The sequence below is a fragment of the Solanum lycopersicum genome, chromosome 2 (genome assembly GCF_036512215.1).
Source record: "Solanum lycopersicum chromosome 2, SLM_r2.1".
Lineage (NCBI taxonomy): Eukaryota > Viridiplantae > Streptophyta > Magnoliopsida > Solanales > Solanaceae > Solanum > Solanum lycopersicum.
Window position 1 is genome coordinate 57,872,956 of NC_090801.1, and position 19,455 is coordinate 57,892,410.

Consider the following 19,455-nt stretch of genomic DNA (forward strand, 5'->3'; position numbering starts at 1 on the left):
ATTATATTAATATTTATCTGTATAATAAGGGGAAATCGTTAATAAAATACTAGATTAATATACTCTTCTTTAATAATTTGATAAGTTTGATTAAAAAATCCTAATGTTATGGACCATTCTAATTATTAAGTCAAACATGTAGAAATACTAGTAAAAATTTCCCATCCTGAGTTCATATTGAGGCATAACCAAGAAATGGGAAAAGCCATGTTATGTTTGTCCAAAAGGGTGACTCTGGTTTTCAAAATGGTATTTTAAATTTAGTAGTAATTAACAATCAGTATTGACTTTCATTGGTCTGATTCTATACTTCTTTTCTATTTTTATATGTTGAGGAATTTTCATGGAAAATACTAATGAATTCAACTCTAACATCATCATTGTTTGTCCCTTTCCACCATTTCTCTTGATTGACCCTAAAGATAACAATTGCTTGAATTTTTAATTCAATTGTATTTTTTAAAATCATTTTATGTGTAATGTGGTTTATACCTTAGTGTTTACTGGAACAAACATACTGTATTCTAACATGTACACAACCATGATGAGAAAAATCAATTTCCTTTTCCCTCTCTTAGTTTCAATATGGCATCATTTGCTGATATTATCAGCCACTGCAGAAGTCAATCTCAAAACTGATGAAGCTTCTCTACTTGCTTTGAAATCCTATGTTACTTCCGATACTTACAATATCTTGTCAAGCAACTGGACCTCAACTACTTCTGTTTGCAATTGGATTGGAGTCACCTGCGGCTCTCGCCATCAAAGAGTTATAACCTTGGATATTTCTGATATGGGATTAGTAGGCACCATCCCTCCTCACTTGGGAAATCTGTCCTTTTTGGTTTCTCTCGATATCAGTAGCAACAGCTTCCAAGGAATTTTGCCACGAGAGTTGGCTAATTTGCATAGATTGGAGTTTATAAATGTCACTTCTAATAAGTTCACTGGAGATATTCCCTCATGGTTCTCTCTTTTGCCAGAACTCCAGCACTTGCATCTAGCTTTTAACAGTTTCACAGGTATTATTCCACCAGATATTTGCAATGCTTCCAAACTTGAGAGTTTAGTCTTGGGATTTAATCAGTTACAAGGGGAAATTCCAAATGAAATTGGTAATCTTCAGAACTTGACTTGGTTGAGCTTGGGATCAAATCAGCTAACAGGCTCTGTACCACTTAGCCTGTACAACATTTCATCGTTACAACGCTTGGTTTTGACAAAAAATCGTTTGTCTGGAAATCTTCCTGTCGATATATGCTCGAGTCTCCCACAACTTTTGGTGCTTGCAGTTTCTGACAATGAATTTGATGGTCAAATTCCTTTGGGAATAGATAAATGCTCAAAGCTTCAGATTTTGTCATTGTCATTCAATAAGTTCAGTGGATTGATACCTAAACAGATCGGGAACTTGAATATGCTGTCTATTTTATATCTTGGTCGCAATGACTTGAAAGGTGAGTTATACATATTTGTCTTTTTTGTTCCTTTTTTGTGCATACATGAAACATATTTCTCGAATCATGTATGCACTCCTTAATTGCTATACTGCAGAAAGTAGACTTTCTATTTATGATTTAATTTGCAGGTGAAATTCCTGAAGAGATTGGAAATCTTCGTAATCTAGAGATATTGGATGCACAGAACTGTAGCCTAAGTGGTCCTTTACCATCTTCTATAAGTAACTTAACTTCACTTCAATCGCTCAATCTTTATGGAAATAATCTCTCTGGCACATTGTCCCGGGATATATGTTTGAACATGCCTTATCTCAGAGCATTCGATCTTGGGAATAATTTATTCAGTGGAAGCATTCCAAAAGAATTTGGAAACTGCAGTTCACTTTCTGACCTCTTCCTAAGAGAAAACAACTTAACAGGTATCATCTTGTCATTTTTTTCCATTATTTGGTGTACGTTCCTATGTTTTTCATATCTTAACAAGTCAGTCAAATGTCATCAGGTGAATTACCAAGGGAGATTGGTAATCTTTTCAATTTGGGAAGATTAGATCTACATTACAATTTCTTAACAGGTCCTATTCCATCTACAATATTCAACATGTCAAACATAAGGGGCATTTCATTTTTAGGGAACTTCTTTACTGGAACTCTACCATCAGATATAGGACTTGGTCTTCCTAATCTTGAAGAACTTTATCTTGGTTACAATAACCTTACTGGAGCCATCCCTAATTCTCTCTCAAATGCTTCCAATATTTTCTGGCTTGGAATTGGATATAATGACTTTTCTGGTCCTTTTCCAAAGTCGTTTGGTAATCTAAGACGTTTAGAGTACCTCAACGTGAACAGAAATCATTTCACAAGAGAGCCTTCATCTCCAAGATTGACTTTCTTTGATTCCTTGACAAATTGCAGACATTTGAGACAACTCTGGATAGGTTATAATCCACTCAATGGATATCTTCCGCCTTCTGTTGGAAATCTCTCAAGTTCTCTTGACTACATTTATGCTGCTAATAGTGAAATCAGAGGCTACATTCCCAGTGAAATAGGAAATTTAAGTGGTTTGTCTTTCTTGTTTCTTCAAGGCAATCACTTGAGTGGATTCATTCCAAGAACAATAGGAAATTCAAAGAACTTTCAAGCACTGAATTTGTATGACAACAAAATGATAAGTGGACCTATCCCTGAGGAACTCTGCAATTTAAAGAAATTAGGATTCTTGAGCTTGGGAAATAATGAGCTTTGCTGCTCTATACCAGCATGTTTAGGGAACATTACATCTCTTAGATACATTTACCTAGGTTCCAACAAATTGACTTTTAGCATACCTCCCAGCCTGTGGAACCTCAATGATCTCTTGCATCTTGATGTATCGTCAAATTCCTTGAAAAGCTCTCTACCTCCAGAAATTGGAAATCTGAAAGTCGCAACATTGCTGAATATATCGAAAAATCAAATCTCGGGAAGTATACCAAGCACAATTGGAGGCATGCAAAATATGGCTGAACTTTCTTTTGCAGAAAATAGACTAGAAGGGCCAATTCCAGAGTCAATGGGGAACATGGTTGCCTTGGAATCGTTAGACTTGTCTAATAACAAACTCTCTGGTGGCATTCCCAAAACATTGGTGGCTCTTTCACATCTCAACTACCTTAATGTATCTAACAACAGATTGAGTGGTGAAATTCCAATTGGAGGTCCTTTCCTGAACTTCTCTTATGATTCATTCCTTTCAAATGAGGCATTATGTGGCCCTGCTAGGTTGCAGATACCAGCATGTAGGTCTAATTCTCCTAGTAGGAAAAGAAAAAAGAAGGTGCTTCTTATTCTGTTGATCTTGTTGGTGGCTTCTTCAGTCATAATGCTCACAGTCATGCTCACCATCTTTTTGGTGATTAGAAGTCGAAAGAAGGAGACAACTGTTGCTACTCATCAGGCGGATGCTTCTCCAGCCACAGTACATGGAAGAGTTTCATACCATGACCTTCAACAAGCAACTGACAGATTCAGTACAAGCAACTTGCTTGGCTCTGGAAGTTATGGTTCTGTTTACAAAGCAACATTTGGGAGTACTATAGTGGCTGTTAAGGTATTCAACTTGCAAACAGAAGGGGCATTCAAGAGTTTTGACACAGAATGTGAAGTCTTACGCAACCTTCGTCATAGAAATCTGACCAAAGTCATCAATAGTTGCTCCAGCGTTGATTTCAAAGCCTTAGTATTAGAGTACATGCCTAAGGGAAGCCTGAATAATTGGCTTCATTCCGGAACTTGTTCCTTAGATATCATGCAGAGAGTAGACATAATGATTGATGTGGGATCAGCATTAGACTATCTTCATCAAGGCTATTTTGTGCCAGTCGTTCACTGTGATCTAAAGCCTAGCAATGTCTTGCTCGACGAAGATATGGTTGCACATGTGAGTGACTTTGGCCTGGCAAAGCTACTAGGGGTTGGAGAAAGTATTGTACAAACCAAAACCCTTGCAACCATTGGATACATTGCACCAGGTAACAATCATATCAACATGCTTCATTTCTCCTTCAAATTTAATTTCAATCATTTGAAAGATACCATATTCTCTTGATATTTTGTTTTATTTCAATGTAGAGTTTGGATTGGAAGGACTGGTATCTACAAGGTGCGACATTTACAGCTACGGTATCATGTTGATGGAAACCTTTACAAGAAAGAAGCCAACAGATGAAATGTTTGCTGAAAATTCAAGCCTGAGGGAGTGGATAAGACAATCATGGCCACTCGCAATGGACAAGATAATAGACCCCGAGCTTATTATACCAGAGGAGAAGAACAAAACAGGAAAGATGCAGTGCTCATCATCCATCATGGAATTAGCTCTGAGGTGCACTGCAGACTTGCCAGAGGAAAGAATGAACATCAAACATGTTCTTGCTCAACTGAAGAACATCAGAACTATGTTGAAAATGTAATAAATCACTAAAGGATTGAGAAAGATGATTGTATATTTTTATATTACTGTTAAGTTGTTGAATTGAACTTCTCATGAACATATGAAGTCTTGAAGGCCTCAATATCTTACTTTAGAAAGTTCATCTCTTGCTAAACCATTCGTTAGTGCAGAAAAATAATTGTTGTGCAGCCAACTTACACACACGTCAACTATCTCAACTGCTACCTCTCACCAACACAAGCAAAGAGTAACTTTGTCCTCTAATACTTAAAATGGAAGAAATCACCTACTCCGTTCTTCCATTTGTTAGTCTTGTTTTGACTTGACAAAGAGTGTAAAAAAGTAAAAAAAAAACAAAATGTTTTAAGCTTGTGGTTGAAATTTGTTGAATGCCTTGAATCGGACCCGCTACAAACAGAAAGGACGGGGGTCTCGCTGCCCGGTCAGCGAGTCGGGGGGTCCAGGGGGGCGACGCGCCCCCTGGCCTGGGGGTCCGGGGGGGCGGAGACGCCCCCGGGCCGACGGTATACAATGTTGTTGTATTGGGCCCTTAATTTTCTGTTGATTCTGTATGTTGGGCCCAAGCCTGTTAGGGCGTAGCTTAGCACTATATATAGACGCTATGGGAAACCCTATTCTGTAATTCTGTTTTTGCCTCTCCATAATAAAACTGCTCCCTCTCTTCCCGTGGACGTAGCCAATTTGTTGGTGAACCACGTAAATCTGTTGTCTTATTTTTCGCGTTTATATTTTCTCGTATTATCTCAAATTCCGCACAACAAATTGGTATCAGAGCCTCTCGGTTAATCGGTGTTCTTGGAGAATTCGAGATGTCTGCTTTGAACGTGAAAATCGACAAATTCACAGGGAGGAACAGTTTCAGTTTATGGCAGATCAAGATGCGGGCCTTGTTGAAACAGCAAGGCTTCTGGGCGCCGTTGTCGAAAGACAAGAACGCCGTCGTTACTCCTGAGATGGCGATTCTGGAGGAAAAGGCGCACTCGACGATCATGCTGTGTCTCGCGGATGACGTCATCACGGAGGTCTCGGATGAAGAGACTGCTGCTGGTCTGTGGTTGAAGCTGGAGAGTTTGTACATGACAAAATCTCTAACCAACAAGCTGCTTCTGAAACAACGTCTATTCGGTTTACGAATGGCTGAAGGTACACAACTCAGGGAACACTTAGAGCAATTGAATACTTTGTTATTAGAATTGCGTAATATCGATGTGAAGATCGAGGATGAAGATGCTGCCCTGATTCTGTTAGTATCTCTCCCAATGTCGTTTGAGAATTTTGTTCAATCGTTCATTGTTGGGAAAGATACTGTGTCACTGGAAGAAGTCAGATCAGCCCTTCATAGCAGGGAATTACGGCATAAGGCTAACGGCACAAGTACGGACATACAGCCTTCCGGTCTGTTCACCAGTAGCAGAAAGGGAAGGAAAAACGGCGGAAAGAAAAATAAGCCGATGTCGAAGGGTGCAAAGCCGGATGATGTTTGTAATTACTGCAAGGAGAAGGGACATTGGAAATTTGATTGTCCGAAGAAGAAGAAGCAATCGGAAAAACAATCAGTGTCTGCTGCTGTTGCTGAAGAAGACACCAATTCTGAAGAAGATATTGCCCTAGTTGCGGATGAGCACACTCATCATTCAGATGTGTGGGTTCTTGATTCTGGGGCATCCTATCACATCTGTCCTAGGAGAGAGTGGTTCACGACTTATGAGCAGGTAGACGGAGGCAGCATCTCGATGGCCAACAGTTCTGTCTGCAAGGTGGTTGGGACAGGCTCGATCAAGATAAGGACACATGACGGTAGCTTCTGCACATTGAACGAGGTCAGGCACGTTCCATTGATGACGAAAAATCTGATATCTCTCAGTCTTTTGGACAGCAAGGGATTCAGCTGGTCGGGAAAAGATGGAGTCTTGCGGGTCTGGAAGGGTTCAAATTTGATTCTGAAAGGTGTCATGCGTGGTACTTTGTATTTTCTACAAGGTTCCACGGTTACAGGTTCAGCCCATGTTGCATCGTCAGAATTTCACCAGAAGGATATGACTAAGTTATGGCACATAAGACTTGGTCATATGGGTGAAAGAGGGATGCAAATTCTGTCAAAGGAGGATTTACTTGCTGGTCATAAGGTTAAGAGCCTAGAGTTTTGTGAACATTGTGTTTTTGGAAAACTACATCGCAACAAGTTTCCAAAGGCCATTCATAGAACAAAAGGCACACTTGATTATATCCATTCTGATTGCTGGGGTCCATGCCGTGTTGAGTCTTTGGGAGGCTGCAGATTTTTTGTGTCCATTATTGATGACTACTCAAGGATGACTTGGGTGTACATGATGAAGCATAAAAGTGAAGCCTTCCAGAAGTTCAAGGAGTGGAAAATTTTGATGGAAAATCAAACAGGGAAGAAGATCAAGAGGTTGCGAACTGATAATGGGCTGGAATTCTGTTGGTCTGAATTTGATCAATTCTGTAAGGATGAAGGGATTGCTCGACATCGCACAGTCAGAAATACACCACAGCAGAACGGTGTAGCTGAGCGGATGAATCAAACACTTCTGGAGAGAGCAAGGTGCATGCTCTCTAATGCTGGGCTAGATAGAAGATTCTGGGCAGAAGCGGTTAGTACAGCTTGCTACTTGATTAACCGCGGACCACATACAGGTATACAGTGCAAGACACCTATGGAGATGTGGTCTGGAAAAGCTGCTGATTATTCAAATCTGAAAGCTTTTGGTTGTACGGCTTACTATCACGTCAGTGAAGGTAAGTTAGAACCAAGAGCTAAAAAGGGAGTATTTGTGGGCTACGGAGATGGAGTGAAAGGTTTCAGAATCTGGTCTCCAGCAGAAAAGAGGGTTATTATGAGCAGGAACGTTGTCTTTGATGAAAGTCCTCTGCTTAGAACCATTGTGAAGCCTACAACTACGTCAGAAACTGGGAGTCTTGACAAACAGGTGGAGTTTCAAGTCATTCAGAACGAGAGCGATTTAAAGGAACCTGAAGAGGAGGATCAAGAGCCACAGACTGAAACTGATATTCCAGAATCTATGCCATCAGATATCCATCAGAGTATAGCTCAAGATCGGCCAAGGAGGGTTGGAGTTCGGCCACCTACGAGGTATGGTTTTGAGGACATGGTGGGTTATGCACTGCAGGTTGCTGAAGAGGTAGATACATCTGAGCCGTCTACTTACAAAGAAGCCATTTTAAGTTCTGATTCTGAAAAATGGTTTGCCGCTATGGGAGATGAGATGGAGTCCCTACACAAGAATCAGACATGGGATCTGGTCATACAGCCTTCGGGGAGAAAGATTATTACTTGCAAATGGGTTTTCAAGAAGAAGGAAGGGATATCACCAGCAGAAGGAGTCAAGTATAAAGCCAGGGTTGTTGCCAGAGGTTTCAACCAAAGAGAGGGAGTGGACTATAATGAGATCTTCTCACCAGTGGTCAGACATACTTCCATCCGAGTGTTACTAGCGATAGTTGCACATCAGAATCTGGAGCTTGAACAACTTGATGTGAAGACAGCGTTTCTACATGGAGAGTTGGAGGAAGAGATATACATGACTCAGCCGGATGGTTTCCAAGTTCCAGGGAAGGAAAATCACGTCTGCAAGTTGAAGAAGTCCTTATATGGACTTAAGCAGTCTCCAAGGCAGTGGTATAAAAGGTTTGACAGCTATATGGTGAAGTTGGGCTATACTCGGAGCTCATATGATTGTTGTGTCTACTACAATAGGCTCAATGATGATTCATTCATCTATCTGGTGCTTTATGTAGATGATATGTTGATAGCTGCAAAGAAGAAGTATGACATTCAGAAGCTGAAGGGTTTACTTAGTGCTGAGTTTGAGATGAAGGATCTGGGAGCCGCTCGGAAGATTTTAGGGATGGAGATCATTAGAGACAGAGAGAGAAGGAAACTTTTCTTGTCACAGAGAAGCTACATTCAGAAGGTCTTGGCGAGGTTTGGCATGTCTTCATCTAAGCCCATTGATACCCCCAGTGCTGCCAATATCCATCTCACTGCCATGTTCGCTCCACAGTCAGAAGAAGAGAAGGAGTATATGTCACGAGTCCCTTATGCCAGTGCCGTAGGAAGTTTGATGTATGCTATGGTCTGTACAAGGCCAGATTTAGCACATGCAGTCAGTGTAGTGAGCAGATTCATGGGACAACCAGGGAGAGAACATTGGCAGGCTGTGAAGAGAATTTTCCGGTACCTTAGAGGTACATCTGACGTTGGTCTCATTTATGGAGGTGATACTCAGTGCTTGGTTACTGGCTATTCTGATTCAGACTATGCTGGAGATGTTGACACAAGAAGATCGATGACTGGCTATGTGTTTACCCTTGGAGGATCTGTCGTCAGTTGGAAGGCAACTTTGCAACCTACAGTGACTTTGTCTACTACGGAAGCGGAGTACATGGCCTTGACAGAGGCTGCAAAAGAAGGGATTTGGTTGAAAGGGCTGGTTAGTGATCTTGGTCTGCATCATGATCAGGCTACGGTGTATTGTGACAGTTTGAGCGCAATTTGTCTAGCCAAGGATCAAGTCCATCATGAGAGAACCAAGCATATTGACGTAAGGTATCATTTTCTAAGAAGTGAGAAGAGAATCAAGGTGAAGAAAGTAGGAACTGCTGATAATCCTGCTGATATGTTCACAAAGCCGGTTCCACAGAGCAAGTTTCAACACTGTTTGGACTTGCTCAACATCAGAAGCTGTTAATTGCCCTGCGGGGCAACTCTGAGGAAGAGGGGGAGGCTTGGCACTATCATAGTGCGTCTGAAGAATCTGTTCGGAGAATTCAAGTCAAGGTGGAGATTTGTTGAATGCCTTGAATCGGACCCGCTACAAACAGAAAGGACGGGGGTCTCGCTGCCCGGTCAGCGAGTCGGGGGGTCCAGGGGGGCGACGCGCCCCCTGGCCTGGGGGTCCGGGGGGGCGGAGACGCCCCCGGGCCGACGGTATACAATGTTGTTGTATTGGGCCCTTAATTTTCTGTTGATTCTGTATGTTGGGCCCAAGCCTGTTAGGGCGTAGCTTAGCACTATATATAGACGCTATGGGAAACCCTATTCTGTAATTCTGTTTTTGCCTCTCCATAATAAAACTGCTCCCTCTCTTCCCGTGGACGTAGCCAATTTGTTGGTGAACCACGTAAATCTGTTGTCTTATTTTTCGCGTTTATATTTTCTCGTATTATCTCAAATTCCGCACAACAAAATTAAAGATACATCGAATGTACTAAAATTTTCTTTACTCTTGTGTTCTTAAACAAGTCACGTGGAAAAAGTTGAAATTAAAAAGTTGTCAAGAAAAGTAAAGAGACATTTATTTGAAGGACAAACAAATTGAAATGGAGGGAGTTGTATATTTGTCTTGGCTTGAACATGAACGTTGATCTCCCATGATTGTTATCCCACTTCATTGGCCACTAAATTACGTCCCTAAGAAAAAATAAAAGGACAAAGAAAAGTCATGAGCTGTGAGGAAGAGACTTAGGTCTTGTCCAACGAATAATTCAAGTTAGTATCATATAGGAAAAAAATTAGGAAAACTCTTGCATAACACAGTTTCTTTATTACGTTGAGAATACAATTAAATAATATTTTTTTCTCTAATGCACACACATTTTGTACCCATTGATATAGGAAAATATAGAAGTGTGCTAAATTTATCTTTCTAATTGTATAAAATAAAAGATGTAGAAGAAAATAAAAATAAAAATGTTAACAAAATTAGAGAATATAAAATAGTAAAAATTGGGGCAACCCAACCGTTTGGTATCGAAAGGTAGTTAAAAAGACCCCACCAAACAGAGAACTTCAAAAAAAAAAAACAATAATATAAGCTTTTTCTTATAGGAATGAAAGAATTGCACTACTTATAATAATCCCAGATGTCATGTAAAGTGTTCTTGTCACAAAATTAACTCTTCCAAAGTCTCCATTAAAAAACACACAATAAAATAAAGACCAGACTTTTTCACAGTTTGGTGAGAAGTAGTTGTTGCAGATGTCGATTCTTTTCTCATATTCTTTTAATGCCTTAAATTTTACTCATACGTTATTTTTTCATGATCCAGTGTTGGTTTGGTTTATGTGTGTCAGTCACCAATTTCTTGAACTTTACTTCCAATTTATGCATAGAGACGTTTCAGTTTTATCTAATTTTCTTGTAACTTTTTCAACAAACTTCAATGGAAGACTAATTATTGAAATGGGGTCTTCACAAACAAAAAATGTAATATTGTTGGAAACATTGTGAAGATTAAAAAAAAAGGGAGATTGTGTAATTGATCATTGTTTCTGTTAAGGGTGAGAAATGGGGAAACAAGGGTCTCCTAGAGGCGGTCGAGTGGAGAATCAGGATTTAGATATATCATTTGGGGTAAAAGAAAATGAATTTCCAAGTTTAGATATGCAATACAGAGGTGATCCTCCTATAGGAAGAAGGTTATCAGGGGGAGATTATAATTGGGACAAAGTTGTTTTGACCAAAGGGATGAAAAATGACTCTGCGAAATTCGCTCCTTGTAAAGGAGTTTTTGTTGGAAAGAGGCAAATGTGGAGGCTACATAGACATATTAGGTCTATTGTTTTCACATTGTTGTTAATGGGCTTTCTATACCTTTTGGATTCTCTTCTGTTCTCGATTTTTGACCCTGCGATGCTACAGAACAATTTTTCTTTACAAGGCTCGAGTAAGGCCGAGGTATGACATAGCTGAAGTGCCTAATATACTGAACGGAACCAGTAGACATGCTTCTCTGAATAGTATAAGCTCTATTGAGGTGATTTATTTTAATTTGCTATCTAATTTTGTACCTGAAGGTGGAAATGGTACCGAGGGCAGCAAAAGAAGGTCCGGTGAAGCTGTATGAAAGGCTACTAAATATGGCTGCTTCTTCTCTTGCAGAGGTTGTTGTGATACTCAACTTGATTAACTTCATTTTGAAATTGCATTTAAAACGATAGTAACTGACGATCCTAACATCTATCTTTTATTTGAATTTCCTTAAATTGCTGCAGAGGGAGTTCAAGCAAGAGTCATCAAAGTTCTGGGAGGAGCCATATCCTCAGGCATCATCATGGAAACCTTGTGCAGATAAAACTAGTCCACATGGTAATAGCATAATAGGATATTTTTCATGTATAGTTTGCTCATGCACGAATTATGTTGTTTACTATATACGTCTTTAATCTGTTCAATTTTATGATCATATTTGAAAATGCGATTCTCCCTTTGAATGTTGAATTGTGGTATAATTGTTGTAAGTTGTCAGGACAGGGAAACCTAGAAACATCACTGGTTATATATTGATTAGTGCAAATGGAGGACTAAATCAACAAAGAGTTGCTGTAAGTGTATAAACTTGTTTTTCCTCTCAACTTTTAGCCAAGTTGTATTGTTGAGTCTACTTGATAAGGACTGTCATGTTTGGTTAGTCGATCGTGAAATGAAATTTTGTAATTGTGCCTGCAGGTCTGCAATGCCGTTGCTGTAGCGTCTCTCCTAAATGCCACTTTGGTCATTCCCAAGTTTCTTTATAGCAATGTCTGGAGGGATCCTAGGTTAGCAATTAAATGGTTACAGCTTTCAATTTAAGCTCTACAGAAGTCTTTGCTTCATGAATGTATTACATTTAATGCATTGATCTGAAGAAATATTGTATCGCGCTTGAACTCTTTTAACTTTTGGGATCAACTGAGCTTCAACTTTTCTACGGAAGATCCATTTCTTGTTTTCCCAAAAATCTTTGGTTTGATAGACATAGACTCATCTTTTTCAATTGCATATTTTCTTCTTCTTTGCATTGGCTATTTGCTACTAGCTAGCAAAATAATCAGTAGCCTACATCCCTTCCACCACTTAGTTTAACTTAACAGCAAGCTTTCCACACCTTTTTTTGTGTGAGAACAGCCAGTTTGGGGATATATATCAAGAGGACTATTTCATGGATATGTTGAAGGATGAAGTTAATATTATAAAGGAGCTCCCTCCTAATTTGAAACTACTAGATGTGGAAGCAGCTGGAAGTCTTGTATGTTTTCTTATTTAGTTAAAAAGTTGGGACATGAAATTGTATCGACTTGTAGGATAACATATATTACCTTTCACCTTTGCTTAGATAACTGATGCTGAACTTTCAAAAGAAGCTACGCCTGATGAATACATCAAGAAAATACTACCCCTCCTCTTACGCAATCGAGTTGTTCACTTTCTAGGATATGGAAACAGACTCGGCTTTGACCCGTTGTCTTCTGAACTTCAGGTGAAGATCATCCTTTGAAATTGTTCATTGTCTATAGGGTAGATGCAAGTTTGAAATGACATATGCAAGTTCATGTCTAGTTTGTGCTTCAAATGCTCTTCAGACATTGTAAAAATTATCAATGGTGGTATGTTGATTTTATGTTCTTGTTTACAGTACAAATTTGTATTTTGTTGCAGAAATTAAGGTGCAAGTGCAACTTCCATGCCTTGAAATTTGTGCCAGAGATCCAACAAATAGGTTCTTTACTGGTTAGGCGGATTCGGAGGTATGATTTTGCTAGGAGCACATTGGATAAGCAACTTCTTGGAAACTTAATCCCTCATGTTCCCTTGAGACACTATCATGCAGCAGAAGGCCCTTCCAAGTACCTTGCTTTGCATTTAAGGTTTGAGATTGATATGGTGGCCTACTCTATGTGTGAGTTTGGTGGCGGAGAAACTGAGAAAAGTGAACTACAAACTTATCGAGAAGTCCACTTCCCTTTACTTCTTGAGCGTCTGAAGAAATCAAAGTACAGTTTATGTTCTATATCAGTTCTGCCATTTGGCTTAACATGGTTTGTGTGATGGTTAAATTGACCATATTTTTGGAATGTCTGCAGGCCTCTTTCTCCACAGGAGCTAAGGAAGATGGGTAAATGTCCATTGACACCAGAAGAAGCAGGACTAGTTCTCGCTGGCCTCGGTTTCAAACATGGAACATACATCTATCTTGCTGGTTCTGACATATATGGAGGTCAATCAAGGATGCAAGCTTTAACTACCCTCTATCCGAACCTAGTGACCAAGGAAGATCTTCTCACACCAAGTGAACTAGCTCCATTTAGAAACTTTTCTTCTCAAGTAAGCTGTTTCTTATTTAAAGTAATGGGGATAAACGCTCCCTTATGTATGATTTTAACAAAAAAAGCTATCACTTTCAATGCAGCTTGCAGCATTAGATTTCATCGCGTGTGCAACATCTGATGTATTTGCCATGACAGACTCAGGAAGTCAGCTATCATCCCTGGTGTCGGGGTTCAGAACATATTATGGTGGTGGTCATGCTCCCACATTGAGGCCTAGTAAGAAGAGGCTTTCTGCAATTTTGTCAAGAAATAAGACCATAGGATGGCACAGTTTCGAAGGGAAGATAAGAAAGATGATTGATGAAGGTCAGAGAGTGCAGGTAAGAGGTTTGGGTCGTAGCATTTATCGACACCCCAGATGTAAAGAGTGCATGTGCAGGCATTAGGGAGGGTGGTCATAGTTTTCCCTGAACAACTCGAATTGTTTGTCCACTTTTGTACCATATCCCAGGGGAAAAAGTGCAGGAAGATAGGAAGTTAGTCCCATGCATACTGTGACACTATTTTTTGGTGAATAAAAAAGCACATTACTCATAGCAATTCCTTCTTACTTTTTCTGTTATCGCGAAAATTAGGAAGGAATAAGGTAACAGAGGAGCAGAGTAAGGAATAAGAAAATCTTCTCATTATGCCAAAATAGGCCTTGACATTTTTGACTACAAATAAATGAAAAAATAATATTCATGTCAACTGATGTCTACTTCCTAGGAATTTCATCACAACTGCCTACATAGAGTTTGTTCTTTGATTCAAATATATCATAAGGGATCAACCCTGAGATCAAACTCTTCTCAAATTTCACTTTCACATCCTTCCTCTTCTGGTCCAGATATATCGCAAACATGATCATGAAGGAGGAAAGAAGCGGTTGAGATTGAAAGGGAGGGTGTAAAACTCTTCATTTCTACTATCACCCTTAAATGTCCTGAACTTCACCCACCATGGCATTCCCCTATCTTTGGCACTGTCCTTGTAGTCCAGTGTGTTGTCGAGAAACACAGCAACCATCATAGCCACAGTTGGGGAAGACGAAAAGATGGTGTTGAGAAAATCATTGAACTGCATATTTCCAAAACAGAACCAGATCAGTTACTAATGACTCCATATAAAATTTGAAGTTCGGAAACTTAATCATAATATATTTGACTCACCCATCCAGCCTTAGTGTGAGAAGGACCATGAAAAGCAGCAGTGGTGTATTCCCTGAAGTACTCGGGAATAGACAACCCGAGGAAGAGAGAAACACCAGCAATGAAGAGGTTTCTCATTGAGTTCATGTTTGTGAACTGCAGAAATGACAACCCCACAGAAGCTGGAAATAAAAGAAATGTTTGTCAGATGGGGAAATTGATAAAGAGATCTCCAGAAAGATGTTGTGAGGAGTGGAGTTGCTAAGGATGCTCACCGACAAGACCGAACAAGACACAATATACAGCAGCGAATATTGGGAAAGGAATTGATGCAAATAATGCTCCAAATTTGCCTACAAATGTCGGGGGAAAAAATGGATTATGAGGAACCAAGTTCACACTAGCTGAAAAATTCTCAGAGGTTTGGTTGAGTCCACAGAAGATGACCAACCTAAAATAGAGAAGAAGATCATAAAGCCAGCAGAAATTTGGATAACTCTGCGGCTACCCACACGAGTGCTTCCAAGAAGTCCCACATTCTCACTGTCAACCACAAAAGATATGTTAAACCGATAGATAAATCACATTGCATACAAGTAACATAGGACTTGAGCTACTAACATAGAAACTGTACACCCAGTAGCAGTCCCAAAAAGTCCACTAAACAGGATACCAATACCCTGCAAAAAAAAATACAAAGTAGTTCCAACATCAGTCTGTAGATCTCCATAGATTTCATGCAAATATGAGGCTCTTCCGTCATCAAAAACCAACATCACTTTTTCTGCACTTAGAATTATATGACTTCTTGTTTAAGTCCTCACATAAGCACTACCGACCTACGAGGTTCCATGTTGCACTTTAAATTGTTGTACAACTAAGGCCCTATAAAGGACACCAGGAATTCAACCACAGATGATGAATGAATATATTATCTTTTTTCGATGTAAGGTAATTATGAATCTACATATTATCGATATCCACCTGAAGTGAATTTTTGTTTTAATCACTTGACATAACAAAATTTAGAGGTGAGATTTGGAAAAGGTTTAGAAGTTTTGGGCTGTTAGCATCATCTACTTATTGATATGTCACAAACATATACAAATTTCTGAAGACAGCATGTTTTGTCACAAATAACTGCACAAACCTGCCAGCCGATACCACGACTCAGAACATGAGCTGGGGGTGGTGTGGCACTTGCTAAACGAGATGCTGCTTTATATGCTCCAGTTGACTGAAGAGAAAAGAGTAAGACTTAGCGCTGTACAAAATGGAAAAAGTATGATTAAGGTATCAATTTTGTTCAGATCTAACCTCAATCAAGGAGACAAGTACAGCAGCCATCATTCCAAAAGCATGACCAGCATCAAAAGTAGGAGCACCCCACTGAAGTGGATATGGGATTTTTATCCTGAATAGCCAAGTGGAGTAGAGATTATAATTTCGTTAATCCTTAAAACTTAGGAGGAAGATCAAGACTGAAATGTGTCCTGTATCAAACCCTACAGAAAACTATTGAATATCTAAGGCAACAATTTTGCAGGTTAGATAGATATACAAGCAACATTCATCTGAAAAGTAATTAGATGAAGTATCAACCATGGTGCAGCGGAAATGAGGCCTGCTTTATCGGTGCGACAGTGGTTTTGGGTGGCGTCTGGGCGATGTCTGTAAGCACCACTGGCGGTCAGGAGGTGTGCATAAGCCCAAATAACTGTGATTGTGATGATTAGAGCAAATCGTTCCATCACCGGCCACTGCCTAAACTGGAAGTTTTTTAAATACTGGACAAAAAATGAACAAGTCATCAGGCAATCATTTGAAGTTCACTAGCATTTAACACTTAAGAAACAGATGACAGAAAAGTTTGGAAATAGCACTCTTTTCATAATTCTCGTCATTGTAAAAGAAGACTGACTGGCCAAACATATGAAATTAGTTCACATTTTTGGACCAAAAAATGTCAAATTAAAGGTCAAAAAAAGTATCATACCTGAGAAAAGATCACAAATAAAATGAACATTGGTACACCAATTTCCACACACTGTCCAGCCTGTTATAAAATTGCACAAGCACAAAGCAGTAATCAGTGTAAGCTGACCAAGATTACAACATCATTGATACAATGGATAGCAATAATCTTTGTTTTCAGTAGATGATCCTCAACCTACCTCTGGGAAACCCCTGTCGAAAAGACCAAATCCTGCCAGAGCAATTACCGGAACCATTCCCACTGGGCTAAAAAATCTGTAAGCATTCAGCAAGTCAGTATGTTGAAGCCATAAACATGAGAAATAGTACATTATGAGTGAACAATAGTTCATCTATGAGGATAATTTGCACCTGGAACAAATAGCCCAGAGTTGACTATAGCCCAAAATTATCTGAACACTTGATGCTACTATCAATGCTCCCTGAATTGCTCTCATTGTACTAAGGAATCTCTACAAGTAAGGATAAAAACAAAAATCAAGAAATACTGTAAGCTTTCTCTAAAAGAATATTAATAAGTCGAGAAATGGTTAACAAATTTGCTTTCTTTGACAGTGTAGAGCAAATATACCTTGCCCTATAGCAAAACGCTACAATCATGAATCTACATTGAAGGGTATTCTATTAACAAGATGATTTTGCTTTAAAATGGATGCATATTGAGTTAATCATACACAGACTACATTATTATCAGCAGCATGACACTTTTGTGATAAAGCTGATCGATAAACTACAGACATCATACTGAACAGTTAATCAACAAAATCACCTACTATTCCCACAGTTACTTACATCATGAGGATTAGCAATCCTTGTCAATGACGAATCATGGATTATGGAAATTATTGGTACCACAAAAGCCCATGACCCTCCAATTACGGTAGGTAAACGGGTACCAAATAAAGTCTGAAGGAGTGTATTGATTCCTTCAACAAAAAGCAGGGTCTGCACCACCCTCACTTTGTCACCCTGACATTTAAGAATAAAAAATGTCACCAAACAAGAGCACATCAAAATCAGAAATCATAAAAACCAACATGATCAATCTTCAGATTCTTCAACCAAAAACCAGTAGTTTCTTAGTTCATACTAATACTTACTCTTTTTAAATTTGTATGCCTTACTTTCTTTTTTGTCTTTGTTTTTAATTCCAACTTTCCACGTGACAGGTTTAAGATCAGAAGATTCGAAAAGTTCTATACTTTCTTAAACTTCACGTGAAGTCAAGACCGTACAAACAAATTGAAAAAGGGAGTAGTTTTTTTCTTTCTCCAAGTTCATTGAAATTCAAGTCACGTGAATAAAGTGCAGTTGATTCTTTTGACTGTAAATAGTTTGTTTCTTTTTAATTCATGAAAAACTTGTTAAATGATTTTTCAAATTCCAATCAGTGAAAACACATGAAGTTAGGCATAAGAAGAAAACAAAAAACATGAAAAGTTGTGCAAAACTATCTTACATCATCTCCACCCATCAAAGGAACAAGAAATGAAGGAATCATAACAGCAGTTCCCAATGCCAAGATGTAATGCTGAAAGCCCAAAGCAATAGCTTCCCCTGTTTCACACATCAAATTCAGTTCTCACAGATTCATCTCATGCAAAAAAAAAAAAAAGCACAAGGAAATCAAACAGTAATGATAAAAACAAGGTCATTCATTAAAAAAGATTGAATCTTTTTCATACCCCAAGCAGGATTTGAGTCTATACAGTACTCCAAACCCTGAAGCTGGTCCATTGGAGGATGACTAATTTCTTCAGGTTTAGGAGGAGCTGCCATTGCTTTTAAAAAAACAAATCTTTTTCAACTATAAACTCAAATGGGTATCAGGAAAAATGAATCAAGAAGGATGTATACTAATTCAATCCAAGTGGGGTTTTAGTAAATCAATGAGATAACAAAGTAAAAGGCTGTAAACAAGCAACGACAATGAAATTAGAAAAAAAAGGTGATTGGAGAGAGAGAGAGGAAGTCAAGCTGATGTGATATGTATCTGTTTTTTATATATAGAGAGAGATTGAGCCCAAAAAAAAAAAAGAAGATTGAGCAGCACCTGCAACCCACTCTTTGAAAGTGAATTTTTACTTAAATTTAAGGTTTATTTAGTGTTGTTCGTCTTAGATTGTGTGTGAAAGTGTCCGTTAACTTTTTTTTTTAGTATTCATATTCCGGAAATACCCCTTAAGGAACTTCCAAAGACACCTCATGTTACCGTTACTTTCTGGTCATTGCTGTGCTGTGTGTACTTTTTCTCTTTTTTCATTTTTGTTATTCTGCACCCTCTTAATTTTTCATCTTTTTAACTCAAACACCTTGTGACTTTTGTACTTTCCATTTGACTTTGGGAAAGAGAATCGATCGCTTACCTTGTTTGGCATGCCAGAAGCATTTCGCTGTGGTTCTCATTGATTGAGTCGATCCAGAGACAAAGCAAAGGGAGTTATCGTTTGGTAGCTAGTAAAGAGATATTTTATCTGTGTAGTAAGTTATTCATATATAAAATTAATATGATATTTGGTTTGTAATTTAGAAACTCGCATAATTAATATACATGAAAGAATTAGTATAGTATTATATTATCTTATACAGCATGAAAGATGAAATAAGTAATAAATGCATAATTAGTTGAAAACGTATAAAATTGTTTGAATAATATATGTGACTTTTAACGTGTTGCAATAATAATTTAATTATTAATTTTTTATTAAACTATTATATAGTATATCATTGATATTGTCCGATAATTATATTATAAATAATATGATTGGCGTAAAGAAAG

The 19,455-nt window shown here is 38.6% G+C and overlaps 3 protein-coding genes across 4 annotated transcripts; 2 read left to right on the forward strand and 1 right to left on the reverse strand.

Annotated features, from left to right (window-relative positions):
• The first annotated feature begins 204 nt into the window (after positions 1-204).
• Positions 205-4,554, forward strand: LOC104645856 (probable LRR receptor-like serine/threonine-protein kinase At3g47570). Its single transcript, XM_010318526.4, has 4 exons — positions 205-1,457; positions 1,589-1,879; positions 1,963-3,975; positions 4,076-4,554. The coding sequence occupies exons 1-4, from the start codon at positions 473-475 to the stop codon at positions 4,414-4,416; spliced, it is 3,630 nt and encodes a 1,209-aa protein (XP_010316828.2). The 5' UTR covers positions 205-472; the 3' UTR covers positions 4,417-4,554.
• Positions 4,555-10,345: 5,791 nt separating this feature from the next.
• LOC101247391 (O-fucosyltransferase 8) lies at positions 10,346-14,087 on the forward strand. 2 transcript variants are annotated; one of them, XM_004232993.5, is made up of 10 exons: positions 10,346-11,140; positions 11,260-11,346; positions 11,458-11,551; positions 11,705-11,787; positions 11,912-12,000; positions 12,350-12,470; positions 12,558-12,701; positions 12,881-13,215; positions 13,306-13,546; positions 13,632-14,087. In XM_004232993.5, exons 1-10 carry the CDS (start codon positions 10,751-10,753, stop codon positions 13,935-13,937), a joined length of 1,890 nt encoding a protein of 629 aa, XP_004233041.1. In that variant the 5' UTR covers positions 10,346-10,750; the 3' UTR covers positions 13,938-14,087. The 2 variants fall into 2 exon arrangements, with proteins under 2 accessions (XP_004233041.1, XP_010316827.1); XM_010318525.4 differs by having other exon boundaries at positions 10,430-11,140; positions 11,717-11,787.
• A 67-nt stretch (positions 14,088-14,154) lies between these two features.
• On the reverse strand, positions 14,155-18,751 carry LOC101244150 (nucleobase-ascorbate transporter 2). The gene is made up of 14 exons (XM_004232982.5): positions 18,362-18,751; positions 18,136-18,233; positions 17,469-17,645; positions 17,028-17,128; positions 16,856-16,931; positions 16,678-16,737; positions 16,284-16,468; positions 15,999-16,095; positions 15,832-15,918; positions 15,303-15,361; positions 15,133-15,224; positions 14,957-15,034; positions 14,703-14,863; positions 14,155-14,610 (listed from the first exon to the last, which is right to left on the reverse strand). Exons 1-14 carry the CDS (start codon positions 18,453-18,455, stop codon positions 14,398-14,400), a joined length of 1,578 nt encoding a protein of 525 aa, XP_004233030.1. The 5' UTR covers positions 18,456-18,751; the 3' UTR covers positions 14,155-14,397.
• Between the last annotated feature and the right edge of the window lie 704 nt (positions 18,752-19,455).

Excerpts from the sequence above, each read along its gene's own strand:
- LOC104645856 (XM_010318526.4), top strand. The coding sequence starts at position 473 with ATGTGTAATGTGGTTTATACCTTAGTGTTTACTGGAACAAACATACTG. Across the intron at positions 1,880-1,962 it reads AAGAGAAAACAACTTAACAG|GTGAATTACCAAGGGAGATT; the intron begins GTATCATCTTGT and ends AAATGTCATCAG. Across the intron at positions 3,976-4,075 it reads CATTGGATACATTGCACCAG|AGTTTGGATTGGAAGGACTG; the intron begins GTAACAATCATA and ends ATTTCAATGTAG.
- LOC101247391 (XM_004232993.5), top strand. The coding sequence starts at position 10,751 with ATGGGGAAACAAGGGTCTCCTAGAGGCGGTCGAGTGGAGAATCAGGAT. Across the intron at positions 11,552-11,704 it reads AGATAAAACTAGTCCACATG|TTGTCAGGACAGGGAAACCT; the intron begins GTAATAGCATAA and ends AATTGTTGTAAG. Across the intron at positions 13,216-13,305 it reads GAGCGTCTGAAGAAATCAAA|GCCTCTTTCTCCACAGGAGC; the intron begins GTACAGTTTATG and ends GAATGTCTGCAG.
- LOC101244150 (XM_004232982.5), bottom strand. The coding sequence starts at position 18,455 with ATGGCAGCTCCTCCTAAACCTGAAGAAATTAGTCATCCTCCAATGGAC. Across the intron at positions 17,129-17,468 it reads GGATTGCTAATCCTCATGAT|AGATTCCTTAGTACAATGAG; the intron begins GTAAGTAACTGT and ends CCTTACTTGTAG. Across the intron at positions 15,225-15,302 it reads ACTGGGTGTACAGTTTCTAT|TGAGAATGTGGGACTTCTTG; the intron begins GTTAGTAGCTCA and ends TGTGGTTGACAG.